At 33.7% G+C, this 22,002-nt stretch overlaps 1 protein-coding gene and 1 long non-coding RNA gene across 3 annotated transcripts in view; one reads left to right on the top strand and one right to left on the bottom strand.

Annotated features, from left to right (window-relative positions):
- The window catches only part of LOC131641536 (MADS-box transcription factor 23-like), a 26,584-nt gene extending 9,681 nt beyond the window's left edge, over positions 1–16,903 (top strand). Inside the window, exons 3-9 of the mRNA XM_058911843.1 lie at positions 4,485–4,563; positions 9,430–9,491; positions 15,925–16,024; positions 16,105–16,146; positions 16,217–16,258; positions 16,411–16,565; positions 16,650–16,903. Coding sequence (XP_058767826.1) covers positions 4,485–4,563; positions 9,430–9,491; positions 15,925–16,024; positions 16,105–16,146; positions 16,217–16,258; positions 16,411–16,565; positions 16,650–16,665 — 496 coding nt within the window. The 3' untranslated portion in view covers positions 16,666–16,903. The remainder of the gene's footprint in view (positions 1–4,484; positions 4,564–9,429; positions 9,492–15,924; positions 16,025–16,104; positions 16,147–16,216; positions 16,259–16,410; positions 16,566–16,649) is intronic.
- LOC131641537 (uncharacterized) lies at positions 10,946–22,002 on the bottom strand. 2 transcript variants are annotated; one of them, XR_009295565.1, is made up of 3 exons: positions 21,718–21,997; positions 21,443–21,490; positions 10,946–11,269 (listed from the first exon to the last, which is right to left on the bottom strand). It is a non-coding gene; the product is annotated as an uncharacterized LOC131641537 (long non-coding RNA). The 2 variants fall into 2 exon arrangements; XR_009295566.1 differs by lacking the exon at positions 10,946–11,269 and adding an exon at positions 15,192–15,728 and having other exon boundaries at positions 21,718–22,002.

Raw genomic sequence — 22,002 nt, 5'->3', positions numbered from 1 at the left:
GAAATTTCAAAGGGATATTGCATCAACTTGATATGAATAATTCCTTCATAAATGGTCTATTGCATGATGAGGTTTACATGCAGTAACCTCTTGAATTTGGGAGCTCAAACACAAAATTTGTGTGCAAACGTAATAAGGCCATTTATGGACTTAAGCAGGAACCTAGGGCCTAGTTTTAAAGGCTATATATGACATTCAAAGTTGGTAATTTATTAATACACCCTTATAGGGGTGAAACAAACCTCTAAAAACCTGAAAATGCCCTTCGGAGATGCATCTCCGAACACACTCAAAATCAATTTTTAATGTGTTCAAAAATGCATCTCCAAAACCACCATGTTTACATGTTATTACTATTTGAACATTGAATTCAAACATTCAGTGGTATTTTTGGATATGCATATCCCAAAAAATTGTTGCTATGCAGCATGATCAACTCTATCACTATTTCATTCTCTTCATTTCTTCCCATAACCGAAATCTACCACAAAACTTCAATCGTTCTCAATCAACTTTTCGTCTCTAAACCAAGTTTCAAGTGTTTTATCATATCTAATAGAGCATAGAAATCTGCTATTTAAGATAAACTTTCCTCATTTCATCTCTTATTTCCTTGCATTGATGCTGAGTTTTTGATAAAAAAACAACATCACTTCAAATAAGCTTATCTGAAACTCACCTACTATATTTCAGATGTGCATATCTGAAACATGCTCCGCTACAAAAATAGAATTTAACGAAATTTCTATTTTTGCTCGTTTTAGATATGGTGCACCCCGACATGTTTCCCAAAGCTATTGTAAGGATTTCGGACAAGAATGAATGACGATGCTAAACTGGATGAGGTGAAGGACGACGTTAAAATGATTGATGTCGATATAGATGTTCGACAACAATTTACAAATGATCAAATTTTTAGTGCTCGTCAACATATGCTTGAATGGGTTCGAATGGTAGCTAGCAAACTCGAGTTTTTGTGTTGTGATTGGAAGGTATGACAATGACACTAGTAGAAGGCAAGAATTTGTAACGATGATATGCGAGAGAAGTGGAAAATATGCTCCAAAAGTTCGGAAGTTAAAACATGATGACACTGGATCGAGAAAGTGTGAGTATTTGTTTAAATTGTGTGAATACTGTAGGGTGATGATATCTGGCGGTTTAATGTCATTTATGGTATACATAATCATGCGTTGGACACCAAGCTACAAAGTCGTATTGTATGTCGGCTTAAGTCGGAGGAGAAGAAAATTATTTTAGAAATGTCGATAATAAAAGCTGCACTGAGAAACATACTTTTCGATTTGAAACGCAAAAGACCGCAAAGTGTTTCAAATATCAAGCAGGTATACAATAAATGTTATTAACATAACATGGCGAATAGAGGTTTGAGATCCGAAATGTAACAACTTTTGAATGATAACCACTATATTTTAAGGTACAGAGTGTGTGAGGATAAATTTAGTGTCCATGACATTTTTTGGACTCATCCAAAAAGTATATAAGTTGTTCAATACATTTAAAACCGTCCTTATAATTGATTCAATATACGAGACCAACAAGTATAGGCTTCCGCTTCTAGAAATTGTTGGTGTCACTTCTACAGGGAAGACATTTTTGGTTGAATTTGCTTTTCTGGAATCTAAGAAAATAACGTTACAGGGGCGTTGGATATATGCAAGAGCTTGTTGAAGGATCCAAAAAATATGCCTACAGGGACCTATAGCCTAGCCTACTTAAGGTCAGGCCAAGCCTATTTAATCAAGAGGTCAAGTTTAGGCTTTTTTAAAAGCCTATTTTATTAAATAGACTAGGCTTAGGCTATTAAAAAAGCCTATGAAGCCTGATAGGCCGACCTATATTTTCATATATATTATAAATATGCTAAATAGTTTTGCTCATGTATGAATATATATTAGAAAAAAATACTAAATAGGCTAGCCTATGTATGCATATATATGAGAACAAAGGCTAAATAGATCGTCTTATATGTGCATATATAGGCCGATCTATAAGGATTCTTAAGTAATATGGATTAATTGAAAACTTTAATGAGATACAGGCTTTTAAATAGGCTTTCAGGTCAGGCCAAAAAACTGAGCCTAAGATAGGCCATAGGCCAGACTTGGGCCTTTTAAGTCTATCGTAGGCCAGACTCAGGCCTTATAAAGCCTAGCCTAGCCTATTTCCGCCCCCAATTGTAATCGACCGAGATAACGCCCTTATGAATGTGTTTGGAAGTGTGTTTCTTACATCATATGCATTACTTTGTCGGTATTACAAAAAAATGTGAGAGCTCGGCTCAAACTTGTGGTTGGCGCCAAAGAAATCAAGAATGAAGGCGGAAACATGGTCAAATCTAGTGTTGTGTTAGAGAAGATAATAGATGCATGGACGAATATAATAAATTCTTCTACATAAGAGTTGTTTGTTGAGAATGTGGTACATTTCAGGAGCTTGTGTGTCGAATATCCAGATTTTCCGAAATACGTTGAATATACAATCTTGATCAGGTGAAAGAGAAAGTTGTGTGTGCTTGGATAGACCAGGTTAGACATTTGGAAAACACAACAACTAATAGAGTCGAATATGCACATTCGGCGTTGAAAAAATGGTTGGGTGATAGCAAGGAAGATCTTTGTAGAGAATAGGACACGGTGAACCAAATGCTCCAAAACCAACATAATGATATTCAAACAACTTTTGTTCATAGCACAAATGTGGTAGAACACCGATTAAAAGACAACACTCTTTACTTGGAGTTGGTTCTCAACATATCCCGGACGGGATTAAATTTCATTTTTCATGAAGCGAAGCGAGCGGATACAACGGGGCTGGATAATTTGAAGTGCAGATGTACAATTAGGAAAAATTATCGGCTTCTATATGCTTGTCTCATTTCAAAAAAAAATGAATTTAAATTCCCTCATACGAATGGACGAGGTCTACACTCATTAAAAAAGACTCTGATATGATGATCACTGTGATGAAGGACGATACATAGAGTATAACCATCGAAACCGAGTTGTAATTGATCATGGGTAGATTTTCTAAAGCGGGTGACACTGAGATTGCACATTAAAGAACAACTGAAGAAAATCGCCTATCCAAAAACCACTGATTTGAAACCTCATTCACAACCGGTAAAAACCAAAGATGCCCCTAAAAAGGTGAAAAGTACACAAGATGACAATCCAATAGAGAGGAATTCGTCTTACTATGTTGTTGATTCACATTTCCCGGATTCTCCAACCCTAAAATCGCAACAACAAAATTCAACAGAGCTTGCATTTCCAAACCATCTCGTACACCGCATATAAAAAAAAACAACCGCTTACATCTCCGGTTAAAAAACCACTACTTCCACTACCTATTATCCACATTTATGGACATTTTATGCACAAACACATTGAAAGTATCGTAGATGTGAGGGGTGATGGTAATTGTGGATTTCGAGTCGTGTTCGATTTACTTGGTAAAGGAGAGGAGAATCACACTCTTGTGCGCCAAACACTTATTTCGAAGTTGACCGTGCATAGGGAACTTTACACACGACTATATAGGAAAAAGGAAGAATTCAATAATTCACAATGCTCTTGTTCCATGTGTTAGCAGTCTCGTACCAGTTGCAAAGTTGATGTGTTTCCCTGATAGGGTATGTATCGATTTGACAAGATATGATTTTTTGAAGACATTTTTCCCACTTCGGAGTCGCCCACCTCAAGACCCATCTGGCTGCATCATTTGTATTGGGTATCTTAGATCGCTCCATTTTGTCCAGGTTTATCTGAAACTGGGGTGTCCTATTCCGACTACATCAATGGAATGGACGACACATTCCGCAAAAGAGGCAGAAACTTGGCCAAATTACTTTTTGGAAATGATTGCAGAGTTCACCAAATTGACGGAGCTTGAGAGAGAATCAAATAGGGAGAAGTCAAAGAAAGAACTGGTTTTAGATTTAAGTAGTGACAATTCATTCGGTGCATTTTAGAATGTAATCGAACCATTTTTTGAATGCATCGTCTTGCACAATATAAATTATATACGATTCAATACATATATAATATATCGCTGTTTACTTTTACCATTTTATTTTTTTTCATATTTCTATGGTATTGATTCAGCTAAAACAAAATTTGTTTCTAATTCTACATAGTTTAAATATACATATCTGAAATAACCTTCGTTTAAAAAAAAACAATACAGGTTATTTCAGAAAAGGACGATAATAAACTAGTGCACATAAATTTTGAAATGACATGATATGTTATCAAATACTATTAAGATTGTGATATCGAACTATTTTGCATCTTTGAATTACCACCTAGTTAATTGTATCAAGTTTCAGATTATTATTGGATATATAAATATGTTCAATCTGCAGTCTGATTCTAAAATCTTTCATGGAATATAATGTATATACAGTCAACAGCTCACATATCTTACACAGTATAATTTTCAATGAATTTTCATTTTTCCAGCATGAAATCAGTAATTGATCGATACAACAAATCAAAAGAAGAACATAATCAACTTGGGAGTCCAGCCTCTGAAATTAAGGTATTTATAGATATCTTATGCCAATATTTTTCTCTTTCTTTAATAGTCTTTTTGCCAATATATATACCACACATCCCCTTCTCAAGCAACATGAGATAAAAAAAAGATATTGAATAAATTACTGAAATCGGTATAAAAATGTTAATTAAATTAAATTTTCTATTTTCAAATCATAAGATTCATAATTAAATATTTAAAGTTAATTATTATTAATATTAGAAATAATAAATAAATGGGTTTTAAGAAAATGAGAGTTTAAAGTAATTGTTATAATAAAAAATATTTGTTTGTATTAAAACAGGTTAAAGCATGATACCTATTTATTTTTTAAAAAAAAGAGTGCATTTGAACATCTCTCTAACAGGGGAGTATAATTATTTCTTGGTATTTATTTCTAAAAAAAAGTGGGTGTCCATTTTAATATGCAAGAAAGATGGAATGTAATTTAAATTGCCTTTAAATTTTTCTCTAAAAAGTGAAGTATAATTTACTCAAAACATATATAATTAGCAGCCGTAAGATTATAACATGTTTACTTTCTTATTGATAGATAGGAGTGAGAATAGGCCGGACTAATTAGTAGAAACTTATGGCCTAACTTACAAAGACCTATGTCAAACCAAGTTTTTTTAGGTAGGAAATACTTAGGCTTTTTGTTAAGTCTATTTAATTAACTAGGCTAGGCCACAGGCCATGCAAAAAACTTTATAATCAGGCCGACTTATTTTAATAAACATGAATGAATTTGTTGATTTTATATTGTATTTTAACTTTATATTAAAAATATAAAAGTAAAACTTAGTTATCCTAAAAAATTTGTGAAAATAAGTTGAAAGAAATCCTACAAATAATGTTATAAAGTGTTTTTATAAGTTCTCTTAAACAAATAATCTCACAAAACTTATGCTATTAGGTAAGTTCAGATAAATCAATGCAAATGCACATTTAATCTCATTGTACTTCTAATTTTCTAATCTATTTAAACATTAGTTGAATTGCTTATGTACACATGTTCAAATGCTATAGACTTTTAAGTAGACTAATAGGTCAGTCAAGTCTTCGAAAAGGTCAAACTCCGGTCAAAAAATAAGCCTATGATAAACTATAAATCAAACTTAGACTTTAAATTTTTTAACAGGTGAGAAAGCCTAACTTGAACTAACATATTTTCAATCTTATTGATGGAGCAGTGTACAATAGAAGATGGATGAGAAGGTGAGTGGTATTAATTAGAAATGGAAATGAAACTCCTATTACAGTTCTTTTACTACCTAATACAAGTCATAAAATAAAATTATGACCTAAGGGGCACACCCCGCCTTCCCCATTTTTAAGGTGAAATTTTTAACTAATTGTCAAAATGGGATCTACGTGGCAATGCCCTCCACAACTCTTTTTTTTTCATAAACTCTCTAAATCTTGGGCTTATCATGCTTAAGTCCAATAAAATATCATCCTCGATTGAAGTGGGCTTATCATTACCCATCCCATCAAATGAAGTATTGTCCCTAAGACTAAAGTCTAGAAATTTTCTTTTAAGTAGTAGTTAAGACTTCCAGATAGCATCAAATGCATCCATGCCTTTCTATTGCACTAAACACTCTCACATGTTGTCCCTCTTCGAATATATCTTGCCATGACATCACTTTGTCATGCTGAGTAATGTCAATTAAATCCTCCCCATACTTGTAGGTAGGTCTGCAATAGTTTGATAGGCTCCCACAATTTTCTTCAATTACAACGCGTCAAAAATAGGATAAACTCGTGAAGTTACTGACAAATCTAGTTTGTACATCACCTCCCTTATCTGTTGAAGATTCTTGCAAGGCAGGGACCAAATAAACTTGGAGATAAGTTTTGATGGGTGTGCTGCACTAGTGAATTATGTCTACCAGGTCTTAGTTTTAAGAAACTCATTTGTCCAGGTTAAGCTTCACATTTTTCTGTTTCTAATCAGCGTAAAACTTCATCTGCTCATATGCCATTAACAGATTATACTTGAGCTGACGCAATACTTTATCGCTATAACTTAATTCTTGAGCCTTTGGTGCTACCTTTGTCCCTCCTTCCAAATATTGCACCAAATTATGTCCACCTTAAGCTTCACATTTTTCTGTTTCTAATCAGCGGAAAACTTCATCTGCTCATGAGCCATTATCAGATTATACTTGAGTTGACGCAATACTTTATCTCTATAACTTAATTCTTGAGTCTTTGTTGCCACCTTTGTCCCTACTTCCAAATATTGCACCAAATTTGATGGTTTCTGCCCATACACAATTTTAAACGGAGTAAAAGCCCGGTAGATACATGAAATGGGTTGTTATACCATAACTTAGCCCAAGGCAACCAATAAGACCAAGACTTGGGTTGATAAATAATAAAATGATGGAGAAAAAACTTTAAACACTGATTGATTAGTGTCTGGAGAGGCGGTATACTACCACCAAAACAACCTCATATCCTTTACTCTTATGCAACATTATGATTAAATCCATAAAAATCTCATTCCACACCAAAAATGGAACGGGAGAGGTTGCAACAACCCACTAGAAATAGTGGCAACATACTTTTGTATCTTTCTGAAAATACAAAATGAAATGCATTGGTCACTAAACTACAAAGACGAGTTGAAGCATCGTGATTATATTTCCATACTAGTGTATTAGGGCACCCAAGATTATCATAGGCATGCCATTCCGATCAATAGTAACCTTACACAACGTATTAAGTCAAACAATCCCAAGAATCATATCCACATCGCCCAATTTTAAAATGTAAGTACCATAAGTCAAATTTAAGTCACCAATAGTCAATAGCATGCCCTCACAAGTACCCAAAGTCATGATCCTATCACCATCTCCCAACTGCACACCTACTAGTTTTATAAGATATACAAGACCCAAAGCCCAAATCGTTCGCGCCACTGTCAATTAACACTAACTCTGAATCCTTTTTATCAACCATTCCACATGGATACTCTTTGTTCCAAAAGGCCTATAATGAGATATGCCAAACATCCATCATCTATTTGCATCCAGGGTCATAGACATTTGCAATCTCTTCAACAATGGCTTCAAAGGCTAAAACTTCTATTTCAGTGTTTAATGTTTCATCTTCACTAAACAAAATGACACGAAGTTGCTTGCCAAGACATTGGTGGAGCGAGTGCCATTGCTCATTACAACAGAACCACATATTGGAGGTCGGCGAAGATCCTCTCTGGTGCTACCCTTTGAAATAGTGGTTGATGTAGTTGTTTGATTTGGGGAGCTGATTGAGATAAAAGAACTTTAGGGTTGGAAATAAGCTCGACCTGAAGTTCCATTTGACTCGGATTTGACTAAACTTGCTCGCCCATGTGGGTCACCTTCAGGAATAGCCCATGGCTTAGGGGAATAATCCCCAAAAGCATTGTATCTAACTTTGACCCGAAACTCGCTATTTTGACTTGAATTATTATTGTTAAGAGTCCCACATCGGACAATATATGGCATGAACATGTGCTTATAAGTGGGGACAATCTTCACCCTATTAGTCGGTTTTGTAGGGTTGAGTTAGGTCCAACCATATTTTTTAACATGGTATCAGAAGATCCGGTGGGCCATCTATTATGATTTTTGCTATCGAGCCACCCACAATTTATTTCCACGCTCCAATTGTCTAGTCCTGGACGTGAGGGAGTGTGTTAAGAGTCCCACATTGAACAATATATGGCCGAAACATGTGCTTATAAGTGGGGGCAATCCTCACCCTACTAGCCGGTTTTGTAGGGTTGAGTTAGGTCCAACCACATTTCTTTGCAATTACAATCTGTCAACTTTGCTTCAACATCACGTGCAAGTTGCACAAGTTGGTAATGATTTCGTGACTTGAAATTGCATCTTAGGCAACCAACCACATCGGAACAAGTAGAGCTCGAATTCAAAAAGATGTAATCTTCAATAGACCAAAGTGACTGACACCGAAACAAAAGATGAAAGACTCATTGAGATTTTCCCATGACAAACATTCGGTCAAATTCCTTCAAAGGTTCCATATTGAGATGGGTGAGTTGAATGCGCACGCCTTCAGAAATCCGTTGAACCTCGAAGCAGGCCTCCGCTCTAATAATCAACATGAGTGGATCATCTCCGTTGAAAGCCAAAAGGCGGAATTCATCAAAGAAAATTGAAGATTCTCTCTCACTAACGAGAATTTTCTTGCATCGTGGTTGTATCTCCAACAACCTTCCCGGTTATTAATGAGAAATTTCTAACTAATTGTCTAAATGGGTCTCCGTGGTGCTGCCCTCCACAACCATCTTTGTCTTTTTTTTATTAACTCTTCTAATCTTAAGCTTATCATACTTAAAGCCCACCAAATATCACTTGGAGTGGACTTATCACACATTTTCCAGTTTTTTAAGGAGTAAAATTTATCTTTTTCTTTTCTTTAGATGGCAGTCAATTTGGGGCACTTTCCCTTAAAAGGCTATATTGCGAAGATAATCTTTTTTAAGGCAAGAATCTAATATGTGAAATTATGGTCTTTAGTAACTAGAGCACATGATAAAACAAAAGCAGGAAAAAGAACTACAAACAAAGAGGGGATGGGTGGATAGAAACATTAAAAAGTTGTAGGCTCAACTTCTATTGCCTTTGTGCAAACAATTCCCATAGGTAGACATCTGGGAATATGTTTGAAATCATTCATATCAGACGTGCCAATCTAAGAATTCTAAATCGAAATTCCTTGAAAGATTTCCTAACCAAACAACCCCGAAATTCTATATTTAATGCTTATTATGATAGAAGTATTCATATTAGTGATTCATTTACCTTAATATCTAACTAGAATGTATGTTGTATTTCTTTCATTTTCTAGTTCTGGCAAAGGGAGGCAGCAATGTTAAGGCAACAATTGCATAATTTGCAAGAAAATCACCGGTACACCCTTCGGCATCTGTTTTAATTTATTTTATCAAAAATAGAATTCAGAAATTTCAACTATGTGGTCACCCCAAAACCTGACCTATGTTTGTTTTAAAGATGAGTAAATAATGTCACTTTAAAAGAAACAGTTAAGAGTAGTTTCTAAATTAAGTTACAGCATATACTAGATTAAGTTTAGCATAGAGCAGTATGTTATTTTGAATTTTCCTTGTTATTATCCAATAGTAGAATTTACCAATCACGGACTCTTCATTATTTCTCATTCTATTCTGCTAAAATGGGATCCATTGATTAAATGGGAAACCGGTAGATTTATGCATGAGCTTGCTGTTTCTTTATGATCTTTTTGCTAAAATCGATGGTTTTTCGTCTAACACGGACACCTCTAAGAATAAGTGTGTCGTGGTGTCTGACACTTGTATGACAACGGTAGGACACGTATCAGAAAAATCAGACAAATATCCCTTTAAAAAATATTTTTCCTTTGATTCGACACTCTTTAAAGCGATGTCCAACAATCATACAACATATATCAGACAATTCAGACATATTTTATAAAAAAAAGTTTTTTTTCTTCACACACATCTTATACATTTTTTTAACAAATTTCATACACATCTAAAATTGTCAAATATGTTATCAACAAAGAATTAAAAATATTAATTTTGATTAGAATACTTTTAACTCTTTAAATAATAGATGAATAAATAAAACTCAAATACTATCATATATGTTGCAGTGTTGGTATTCTATATGCTTTATATTATCGATGTGGGAGTCTCTGTGTGCGTGTAGCTAACTATAATTCTACACAAAAAATAACATGGTTTTGGAGTAGGGATGTCAAATTATATTTGTAAGTACAAATCTCTCTGGAAATTGTCTCATTTAGAACGAACGTTGTTGGCATAGATTTTCTCTGCGGGGCGGGGGAGAAAATCCCCCGATATTGGTTTGGAAATAGGGATGAATATCCCTATTTTAGAATATATTAGTCGATTAGATTAAGAAATAACGGGCTTCTTTGATTGTAATTAGTTGTTATTTTTTTTAGAAAAGTCTGCTGTTTAATTAACGAATTCTTGATGTTAGTACATAATTTTTTATACTTGGTTCAGCATTTTGGTTTGGTATCTGATTAGGTATTTTAGTCCGGCACATGCTACTTGTGATATGGTTTGGCAAACATGTCATGGTATTGGTATAGGTCTGGATCATTTGGTATCTTATTATTAACGGTTTTATAACACATGACAGCTAGGCCTCAATTGGTACATTAATCTGCAAAACTATCAATAAGATTTTTCAATTTAAACAGAGTTTAGCATTTGCATGCAGTCAAAAGTAACTATATGATTTTCTATCCTGTTTTAGCTAAAGACGACAATTTTAATTATATGATGAATCCTTTATTAAAGAAAGGTTTACAAAGATGAAAAATGTGGGGATTAGAAGCTACCAGGGTAAATAATGCATAAATCTTCAAGGATGGGGCAAGAAACATTATAAGATTTAGAAGTAATAACGTAAGTTCTTAATAGTCATGACAGAACAAGTGACAAAAGGCTTACTGAGAACCAACGAGTCTGTAGGGCATTCAACTCCGTCCTAACTTAGGCTGAAAAGTTTATTCTCAAAGATGGCTGACTTGATTTCTTCAACTCCGTCCTTACTTAGGCTGAAAAGTTTATTCTCAAAGATGGCTGACTTGATTTCTTCGCTAACTTCACACGTCCATCTGGCTTGTTGAATGGATGCACAAGGTGCTGAAACTGAACTAAAATGTCACATAAGTTTGATCTAAATAGAAGCTAAAATTGGTTCCTTGGATGCATAAATAATAAATAATTTTCTAAAATAGAGCAAATTATTGCACAAATCTCTAGTATTCACCATTCAATTTTTTTAGTACATTAACACTGTACTTCCTTGTTTTTTATCATCACATAATGTTTGAAATATAGGTTTTGGCAAGACTTGATTTTTATCATCACATAATGTTTGACATATAGGTTTTGGCAAGACATTTCAAGATAAAAGAATTGTTTGATAATAGTCTTTTCATCACGGGTTTAGAGTTTATTTTACTATCTTATAGCTTATTTTCTATACGCTATTTCAATTACTACGCGTTTTAGCTTATAGCTCATCGTTTTTTCTTTCACTTTTACCCTTATTTTTTTAACTAAAATTCACTTTTACTCTACAATTTTAAGTACTTAAATATACATTTAAGTATTAATTAAGAAATGTCTTTTTATGTTGTTTTACATTTATTTGTTTTAACTAAAATTTACTTTTACTCTATAATTTTAGGTATCTTAAATATACATTTAAGTATTAATTAAGAAATGTCTTTTTAAGTTATTTTACATTTATCAATTAGTGTAACCGTTAATTTTATCAAACACTTCAATTAGCTAATCAACAATAGTCATAAGCCATCAACAATAAACTATCGGTCATCAGCTAGCTTATCACTAAACTGTTATGTTTATTAAAGAGAGTCATAATTGAGACTGTTTGGTAGTTAGTTTTTGGAGGGTTTTGGAGAAGAAAGTTTTTAAGGGTTGCATCTATATCTTGAAATGTGTTTGATATTTTAAAAAAATTTAAAAAACAATATGATTTTATATACTAATGTAGTACATTCGTTTTAAACTTCTTTAAAATATCACACATTTCAAGATATAGATGCAACCCTCCAAAGTCATCCCCTCTAAAAACCAACTTTCTAACACTCATAAAGTCTACAACAAACAGAGTTGCCTTACAGAAGAGTCTAGGATTTGTTGCTGTTATATAGAAACATGGGGCAGATACTCAGAGCTCAGATATAACTAAACTATCTGTCAAAAGAAGAGATGAATTTTAATGAATTATAAAAATGAAGAAGCTTTATAAAAAAATGAAGAAGCTTTATAAAAAAAATTGGTCAAAATCAAACTTTGAGGATAATTTCGAATGTAATTTAAAAATAAGAAACTTAAAACTTCTTTGATGTGAATCTCAAATTAGTCATTATAATTCTTTTAAATTATGCTAGCTGATTCCTATGTTATGTAAACATATATCTTTATTTATCATTTTGCATCACTTTTCATTATATATCTATATTTTCATCCTAAAACTTTTAAAATTTATAAAAATAGCATAACATTTAAAAATCAAAAGAATTCGATTAAAACATTTGAATTTAAAAATATAAAAAAAATTAAAGAATCATCCAAACACAATTTTAAAGTAGGTCCGCTAGCAATTCTCCTAGATATCAAAGAGCTTTTCATCATGCATAGCATTCTTAAGACTGTCCTTCGTTCAAAGATTGTAAAACACCTAACTCTAAAGATTTGGCCTAGTAGTAAAAAGACAAGTCTAAGAATTGCTGCCACACTCTCGTGAAAATTTGAAAATACCTTTAGATTCTGAAGATGCACTTCCGGACGCACACCAAATACATGCATAAGTGAACCACACATTCATTTTGTAAAAAAATAGTCCTATGAAAGTAAACTTCCGTAAATTCTTAAACAAAAATTCTGAAGTTTCTCTGTCAACTCACGAATCTCTTCATCATTCATCTAAAACCATGTCAATATTCTTTCCTTCAGAAATCTGTATTCTCCACTGCATTCCACTTTCTTAGTTAAAAAACCCAGAAGATAACAAATGATCAAAAGTGTAACAGAAAAAAATAGAAGAGAAAACTGAAACTAACAAAAACAAGGGTATGAACAGCAGATCTTAGAGTCTGTTCCATTTATGAACTAGTCCTCTCCAACTTCTTAACAAGAATTTCCTTCTCCACCCTCAACAAATTACAATCTGCTCTCAACATTTCCGCTTCTTCCAACCCATCACCACTCTCAATACCAACTCTCTCCCTCCTCTTCTCTTCCTCCAACAGCACTACTAGAACATTCACCAAAGCTTCAGCAGGACGTGCCCGTTCTCTCAACATTTCTACAAAATGAGGTGTGGCTCACTTACGCATCTATTTGGAGTATTTGCAGTGCGTCCGGAAATGCATTCCAAAATCTGAGGGGGATGTTTATCCACCACTTAGGATGGAATTAGCAATTCATCTAAAATCCTTTATGACCTTGAGTTTGATATGGATGCATTGGGCCAATTTGAGATAACTTCTGACAATGAAACAATAAGTTGGACGCAAAACAAGCAGGTTACTGGGATTTTTAGTGCAGAAGAGAGAACCTAAATGAGTTGTGTAATGGAGGTCGAATGTAAACTATTTACTTGAATCATAAGTCTAAGTATTAACTGCTGCATATGGGAATTAAAACTGAAGTAAGAGTTACTGGCTAGGGTTTCAAAAAACACCATCCCAAGGAAGCAGATGAGGTAAAAACAACAATGGTGTAACAAAAAAAGATGAGAAGTCAAATTGGATGGTAGTAGAAATTAATTGAAATGTAAGAATACAATGATAGAATAATGTTAGTGTGTTGCGTGACTAGATCACATGTTGATGCGAGTGCAATAGTTCTCAATGTAGATAACCATTTCACTCATTACTGGGATATAAACCCATATTGAGCTTTCTTTCACAACTTAAGATAAAATTATATTAATATTGGTATGAAGGATGATTTATAGAATAGAATGCAGTAACCCCTGTCTGTACAATACCAATGCTTAAATCTTAATTGAACAGGGATAAAATTAATGCATATAATGAAATACGAAAACTATTATTTCAGATTATTTTTCCTAGATTTCTAGATATATATTTTTTTGGTCAAGTAGTGCTGAGATTTCATCCTTTTAAAGGAGAATAAGTAGGATTTTCGGGTTCGAACATGCACTCCTGCATCTAATGTCCTGCACAACTTTCTAGATATTCTAGCGGATATAAAAACTAATGTTGAGACCATACATAACTTTAGCTTTTCAGCTGGTCCTTTAGTTATCAAAACCATTAGCTACATGTGTTTGTCTACAATGAGTTTGGATTGGTGACTTTAGAGAGAGAAAGTTATGATAACTTTTTAGTGTGTTTCAGTGGTGTTTTATGAATAAATAAATGAAAAAATATTAATAATTAAGATAAGAGTGGTATGGGAAAGAGATAGAGAAAAAGTCATGGTGATTTTTCCTCCCTAAATGCTAGTTGATACACTTCATACGCTGTCAAATATTTGATAGCCACCACAGAAAACACAATATTACACAGGTAATCAACACGATGCAATAAATTATCTTGAGAGTCCTATACTGAAGGTGATATGACCTGAAAATAGTATATACAAGTGATGAACATTCCATGCCTTATAGGTCGGTTTTGTAAAATTTAGTTAGACCTCAACCCAAATTCCAATATAGTATTCGAGCTTTAATCTAATTGGGTCACGCTTTAGATATCCAATCTTGAGCATGAGGGTGTGTGTGTATGTTAAGACTCCTACATTGGATGCGATATAACAATTAGTTGATTATGTATGGTTGAGTAGGGCTCAATCTGAATTCTAATATGTTAATCTGGCTGCCCTGTGGTGTTTTCCTCACGATTGAATTATAGCAATTAGTTGGAAATGAAGAACATAAGATTATTTAAGTGTGCTAACTATCAGTTTGTAACATTTGTTCTCATTGAAACAAAGTGTATTTTGGAAAAAATGGTGTGTTTAAGTTATGATATAAGTGTATTAAGCAGAGGAGCTCATCAAGGACTAATTATAAAGACATTTAACAGATATAATTACAATCACTGTTACAGTGGACTAATATTCTAATTGCCTTTAAGGAGGGTTCCATTATTGGCCAAACTCTAATGTGTTAAATATTATAGGGATTACAAGACTCTCTTGTTAGAAAGAAACACTTCAATAAAACAAAATATAAATGTGAGCTCCATAAACCTCAGTTGAAAAAGTAAGTCGATAAAATGACGCAACTATAAGCTGACTAAATGAAACCTGCTACAAAGATAACACAGATGAAGATGGCTAGAACGATGCACAGCCTAGTTGGTTCAGATTTTGCATGGCCACAACGAAACCATTGGAAAGATGTGTAATAGAACTTTTCAGCAACACAATCAAACATAGTGTGGCTATTACTTCTCCAAATTTAAAATTCAAATAATGAGGTTTACTCATGGCTTAAAAGAGTTTAGAAGGAAAACCTCAGGGAGTAAGATTGTAGTTTCAAAGGATACTGATGAGGAATTGGGAATGTCTTAGATGTATTTAACCTCTGGAAGTAATAACCCTAAAAAAAACAAAAGAACTGTTGGTAAGATTATCATTACAAAATACAAAAAACTAAAGACGTCGTACAATGTTTTAATAATAACAAAACAAGAGAAGAATCTTTTTGGGTTACAAATCCATTGCCTACTACCCTTTTAATGAACTGTCATTTCAGGATCACATCCGAACATTTTATTATTAGTATGATTTTACAGGCAAATAATGGGCGAAGAATTATCAGGTTTGACAGTCAAAGAACTACAGAGTTTGGAGAACCAATTGGAAATCAGTCTTCGCGGTGTTCGTATAAAAAAGGTTTGCATTTTCTATCAAAAGTACAGTACTCAAGTTTGATTCTAAAGATATCATAGTTGACAAACAATTGAATTATGCAGGAGCAACTTTTTATGGAAGAAATACAAGAACTAAATCGAAAGGTCAGTCTTGAAGCGGAGAAATTCAAAACTTGGCTATTCATTAATTAAAAAATGTTTTTATATTCTGCAGGGAGACATCATACACCAAGAAAATGTAGAACTGTATAAGAAGGTAAACCTGATTTGTCAAGAAAAGATGGAATTGAAAAAAAAAAAGATATTGGTTTGTATGGCAATATAGAAGCTAAATTATCAACATTTTAAATGAGGAAACCTTGTTAGGTGCTATATTCTGAACTCTAAAAGAGACTTTCACAAATCCAGGTCTATGGAACAAAAGATAAGAATGGAACAAACAGAAATTCTGTTCTCACAGATAGCCTAGGCATAGGAGACGATTCACACGTGCCTGTGAATCTCCAGCTCAGCCAGCCACAGCAAGTACACTACAAAGCACCTTCAGGAACTACAAAACTGGGGTATGGTTTTGATCATTTAACTAGTAGACTGTTAATCATGAAAAGAAAACTATTGACATCAGAATGTTTTGATTGCTTCAACAGACTACAATTGCATTGATGCATTTCCAGGAGATTGGTGTTTCTCGTCTGCTGTCAAATAAAATGGACTCGGGTTTTAATTAGATATATGAAAGTGGCGTGGCATATAGGCCACAAACCATTTGCGTCAAGATTCTAATTTGAAATTATGAACAGCAAACAAAAAAACAACCTAAGAATGTATGTGATGAAGAATGAACAACGAAGCATCTGTGTGGAGTTAAGACTCAACAAAGAAACTCTCCAAATTCAAGAGATGTTTAATCCATTTCACAAGTGTTAAAAAACTATTACTGCCTTCAAACAGGTGAAAGCTGGCATAATTAATGCATCCACGATGTTGGTAACAAATCGGGCAAATCAGTGCATAGAGAATATTAAGATTCCAGCAAAATGAATCTAAACACCAACGCATGAAAACTATTAACATATTTTACATAACCGCATAATCCCTACCTAACTTTCACTTACAACTAAAAAAATGAATGGTTAATATTGCCCACCAGATTGGACTTGACTTAATATCAATTACATATAGAAGGGAGATGGGGAAATTGAAAATAAAAGCAATGTAAACCTGCATTGTAGAAGGGATACAACAATGTAGCTCACCAACAGTTGAAAATATAGAAGGGATACAGCAAGGGCGACAGAGTATGAAAGAATAAAAAGTAAATGGAACAAAACCATAGGCAACTCAATTTACAAAAATAAAATAAACCTGCATCTTTCTAAAAACTTTACAATCATAGCAATTCGGGTTTCAGAATCAGAACCAAAAATTTACAATCATGGCAACAACCAAATAAACGAGCATTGTCATTCTAAATTTAAATAGGAGGAAGGAATATTAGCATATAGAATTTGTAGTTGTAAGCAGACTACTAATAAACAAGCAAAGTTATGTGCCTTCTGAGATGAAAACAAGGCCTCCCTAACCACAAAATGAAACTATTAATGTTAAGTACTGGCATACTAGTTGCCCTCTATTTGCAAGATGTTCAAGAGAAAACAATCATTGCTATCAAAATTCTATTCCTAATGCTTGATATAAACCATTGACGAGTCTTCACCAAACAACTAAAGACTCTCTGAGTGGGTTCTTGAACTAGTAAAAAGAGACTAAATCCACTAAGTAGTCTAAAATTCAATAATTTCTTCCATGTTCTACTAAATACAAGTTGAATATCATAACAAGTAGGTCGGTCTGTCCATTCTACCAGCTTCGATTCAAAAAAAGTGTACTTGCATATTGCAAATTATTCTAAAGTTTTACATTACCAGACTGGTAATAGATTCTGTTTGAACCCCTAAAAACCTTCCAGGCATAGGCAAAATATTTTATATCGTCCTACATCATGCATAATTTCAACAATATGTAGATTGTGTCTTAATAAAAAAATCAAAATACACCCTCAGCCACTCAAATATGTCGTGTGTAAATTATACGTGGGATAAACTGAAATTAACCCTCCTAGAGAATAGAAAATGCACTATATGGATATTATTTCAAATGCACATGTCAAGGCAGTTATGAAAATTCCTGATATGCGGGAAGTCCCTTGGTGGTTGAGCCTGCAAGTTGAACTTGAGAAGGGATGTAGGAAGTAGTTACAAGACCGTTATCCAATTTCTCCTTGATGAAGTGTCGATACATCTCTCAATATTTGGTTATATCTTGTTGTATTGGGTAGTGAATGCTAAGGACATCATTCTTAGCACAAAAGTACATTGAAATACCTTTGTACTAACTCAAGTATGATCTTCATCCATAACACCTCATAGACATCATTGGCCATAGCTTAAAATTATGATATTGCACTTGACTTGGTAACTATATTTTTGTTTTTCACTCCTTCATGTCACCAAATTCCTCCCAAAAACAAGCAATGCCCTGAGGTAAACCTTTTATCAACAATCGAACCCTCTATGGTCTACTTCTATGTACACCTCCATGGACAATTTTCCTTCTCTCTTGAATTGCAATCCACTTTAAGGGACTAGTCTTCAAACACTAAAAGATCCTATTTACTACCTACAAATGTCTCTCGTGGATCATGCATGAACTTACCAACCACAGTGGTTGGCCTAGTGTGAGATAGATAGATGAGTATTCCCATAAGTGGTTGGTGTTGGGCCTTCTCTACTTATGGTTTCTCATTACTTCCAATCCTGTGATTTTTCTCAATGGGTACCTTGACGTTTTACTCTTCTCATTAAGAGAGTCATATCCATGTGAGATTTCCACGCACACTTCTTCTAGTTTTATGAAGAAAAAAAAAAGGCAATCCAACTATTGAACCTCCCGTTCAAAGGTTGCCCATCAAGGTGAGAATTATTCATACAATATTCATTTGTGCTACTAGAGTAAATGTACCCTTGTAATTAATCGTGTATGTTTAAGTGCATTCATTCACAGCAAGTCTTGCCTGATATCAATACGGGTGTACCATATGTCTAATATTTAAGTATACATCCACCTCATTCTATTGCTTTCTTATCACCCAACTTGTCAACATTCACCTAAATCTTATTTCTTTCCAATATACTCATTTGAACTCAACTCTCATCCTTTAAGGCCTCTTGAATTGAATTGTGAATTTTGATAAAATCAATTGTTGCAACAGAATTTGGATAAACCTCTATTGTTTCACAACATACTATTTATTATAAAATATTGCCAATTAGCTAGTACATCGTGATTATAGACTATTGTATAGCAGAATTTTAACAATTCACTATTTTTTGCTATCCGCAATTGACAACATTGATTTAGCACGAACAAACTAAGATATAGGATAACTAGCGTGGAAATTTTTTTTTTTGTCTAGGCAATCAACAACTCGCCATTATCTGTTTCAGGATTAGCGGTACTTACGTTTGGTTTGGTTTAGACGACTAAAATTGAAGAAGATACCACTGTAGAAGAAGAGGCTACAACAAAAGATAAATCATGATGAGAAACTTAACCAACCAAACCTGGAACTCATTAACATAGAACAAACAACTCAAAATGTGGCAAGAAAACCCCATGCAATACACCTAAAAAATGGGATCCACAAGCAAGAAATGATTTCAAAGGTAAAAGTCTCACATGGGACAAGATGCACAATGAATCGACAACAAGAAGGTGGTTTCAGAACCAGCATACCAATGTAACCACCTTTAACAAGGCACGCATGAGATGAAGTCTAGCACTGGTGCTCAAGAGGATCATCAGTCGGCGGCCTCAAGTGCAAACAATGGTGTCCCCTTTGGACATAACTACAACAAATCTCTTTTAAACTAAGGTTAGATCCTTGGGCAGCGAGTAAACCTACAAAACTAGGGTGCTTTGAATCAAACTTTGAAACTCACTAAAACGAGACAAAAATAATTCTAAATGATTGTCTTGAAAATACAAGACAATGCATATTTATACACTAAAGAGAATCTCTCAAAAGAGGGAAAGTTGGACATGGGTAACTATCTAAGAAAACTATATCAAGGATAATAAAGTGAAGGCATATAACTAATAATTCTAATAACAATAAATAAAACAATCTTCTTAACCAATATTTACAACTCTTAACAATTATTCACGAAAGATGGAAAGGACCTCAATCAAATATCTGACATACTCTATTTGGCAAATGTATTTATATGATGGTTTGTGTGAATATAACATAAATATTACAAAAACAATGATGAGTGAATATCTGAATTTGAAATACATCTATTCACTCACTTTTCAACTAGAGACTTGGGAAAACCTTTTCATTTACTTGTAGAAGTCAATTCATGCAATCTCCACATGCTTATATTGAGAACGCTTTAGATTAACCGAACCAAGACAAAGTAAATACTAAGTTGTGGGGTATTCAGATTCAAATTACGATAGTTCACCTATCCAAAAGGAAAAATGTGGTTGTTTGATGCAATACAGAAGTCGAGTATCAACTTCCAACAACAATCACTTGTGAACTTATATTACTTCATTGGTTAAAGTTTCGGTGTGTTGATCAAATGACGTTCATCATCATAATCAATCTACTCTACATATTACATCAAGTCTAATTTTTCACGAATCATATATGTCAGATATATGATTATCACTTTATCGAGGGAAAAGTTCTTTCTATGGAAATGTCAATTGAATTTGTTATTCAAATTACCATATTCGAGATATTCGTAGAGCTTCTTCGGACTCTTCAAGGACAGTTAGTTCATTTGTAATCAGTTCGGAACAAATGATTTGTATTCTATATCTAGAGGTTAGTGTTTGAATATATCTCCAATTCAATGAAAATATCTACCATACTTAGGAGATGTGTGTAGTTACATACTTATTTTAATTCCTATAACATTCACAGTCTCCTTATTTTCTTTGGAAGAGATTTAACTACATGTCATTGCTTAATGAAAAAAATCTCAGACAAAATCCGGTAACTTATCACCTAAGTAGCACCGATACCTCTGAAAAATGCGTGTCCATAATCAGACACCGACACCGACACCGACACTTGTGATTTCGTTTAATTTATTATTTTTTAAATTATTACTGGTGTTTCCGTGTCAGCGTCGATGTCGTGTTCGGGGTGTCGTGCTTTATATATCACAGCCAAAGCGATGAAAGATTGATTAAACATAAAGTTTAGGTTTGATTGATAATTGATTATTTGATAAATCCAAAACTACAACTTCTCTGACAAAGTACATTTTACTGGAGTAAACATATTAAAAGTTGCATAATAAAAAAATAAAAACAAAAACTAACATACACAGCATTTGCAATTGCAAACTCATTTTCACATTACCTGAGATCCAAACGCAAATCTCCATTGAAAAACCATCGCAAAAGTAACCTAGATATAACAATAAAATAAACTGCTAAGTGTACGATTAGAAGAAGCACCGTGATGCCACGATAATGCTAAATCCAAAAATAAATACATATAAAAAACTAAACTAAAACGATTCTTCTATACACTAAATTGCATCTAAAAGATGAAAAAAAAATTCTACAATAGTTTCTCTATGCTTTCGGTTACATGCAATAAGAACAGCGTTTCTGGTGTTTCTTTGGTTTTACCTTTACTTTCTCGCTGTTTTTCAGCGACGAGATGGATCTGAAATATGGAAATTCGGTTCTGTTGAATGATGGAAAGTGGAAACAATGGATTGGTGTTACGTGAAAGTGGAATCCGCCATTGAATGCTGAAGCTTCGAGAAAGAAAGGAATAGAAAAATATGAGAAAGCGCTAGAAGAAGGAGAGAGAAAGAGAGCGAAAATGAAAGAATGAAAATATCTTGAGTAACAGTTATAAGAATTGGTTTAAATAATTCGCGTGGGGCCATAGAGGGTTGCAGCATCTGT

The sequence above is a fragment of the Vicia villosa genome, unplaced genomic scaffold, assembly GCF_029867415.1.
Source record: "Vicia villosa cultivar HV-30 ecotype Madison, WI unplaced genomic scaffold, Vvil1.0 ctg.003815F_1_1, whole genome shotgun sequence".
NCBI classification, from domain to species: Eukaryota; Viridiplantae; Streptophyta; class Magnoliopsida; order Fabales; family Fabaceae; genus Vicia; species Vicia villosa.
The sequence above is the reverse complement of the archived record's forward strand: the minus strand, read 5'-3'. Positions and strand labels throughout refer to the sequence as shown.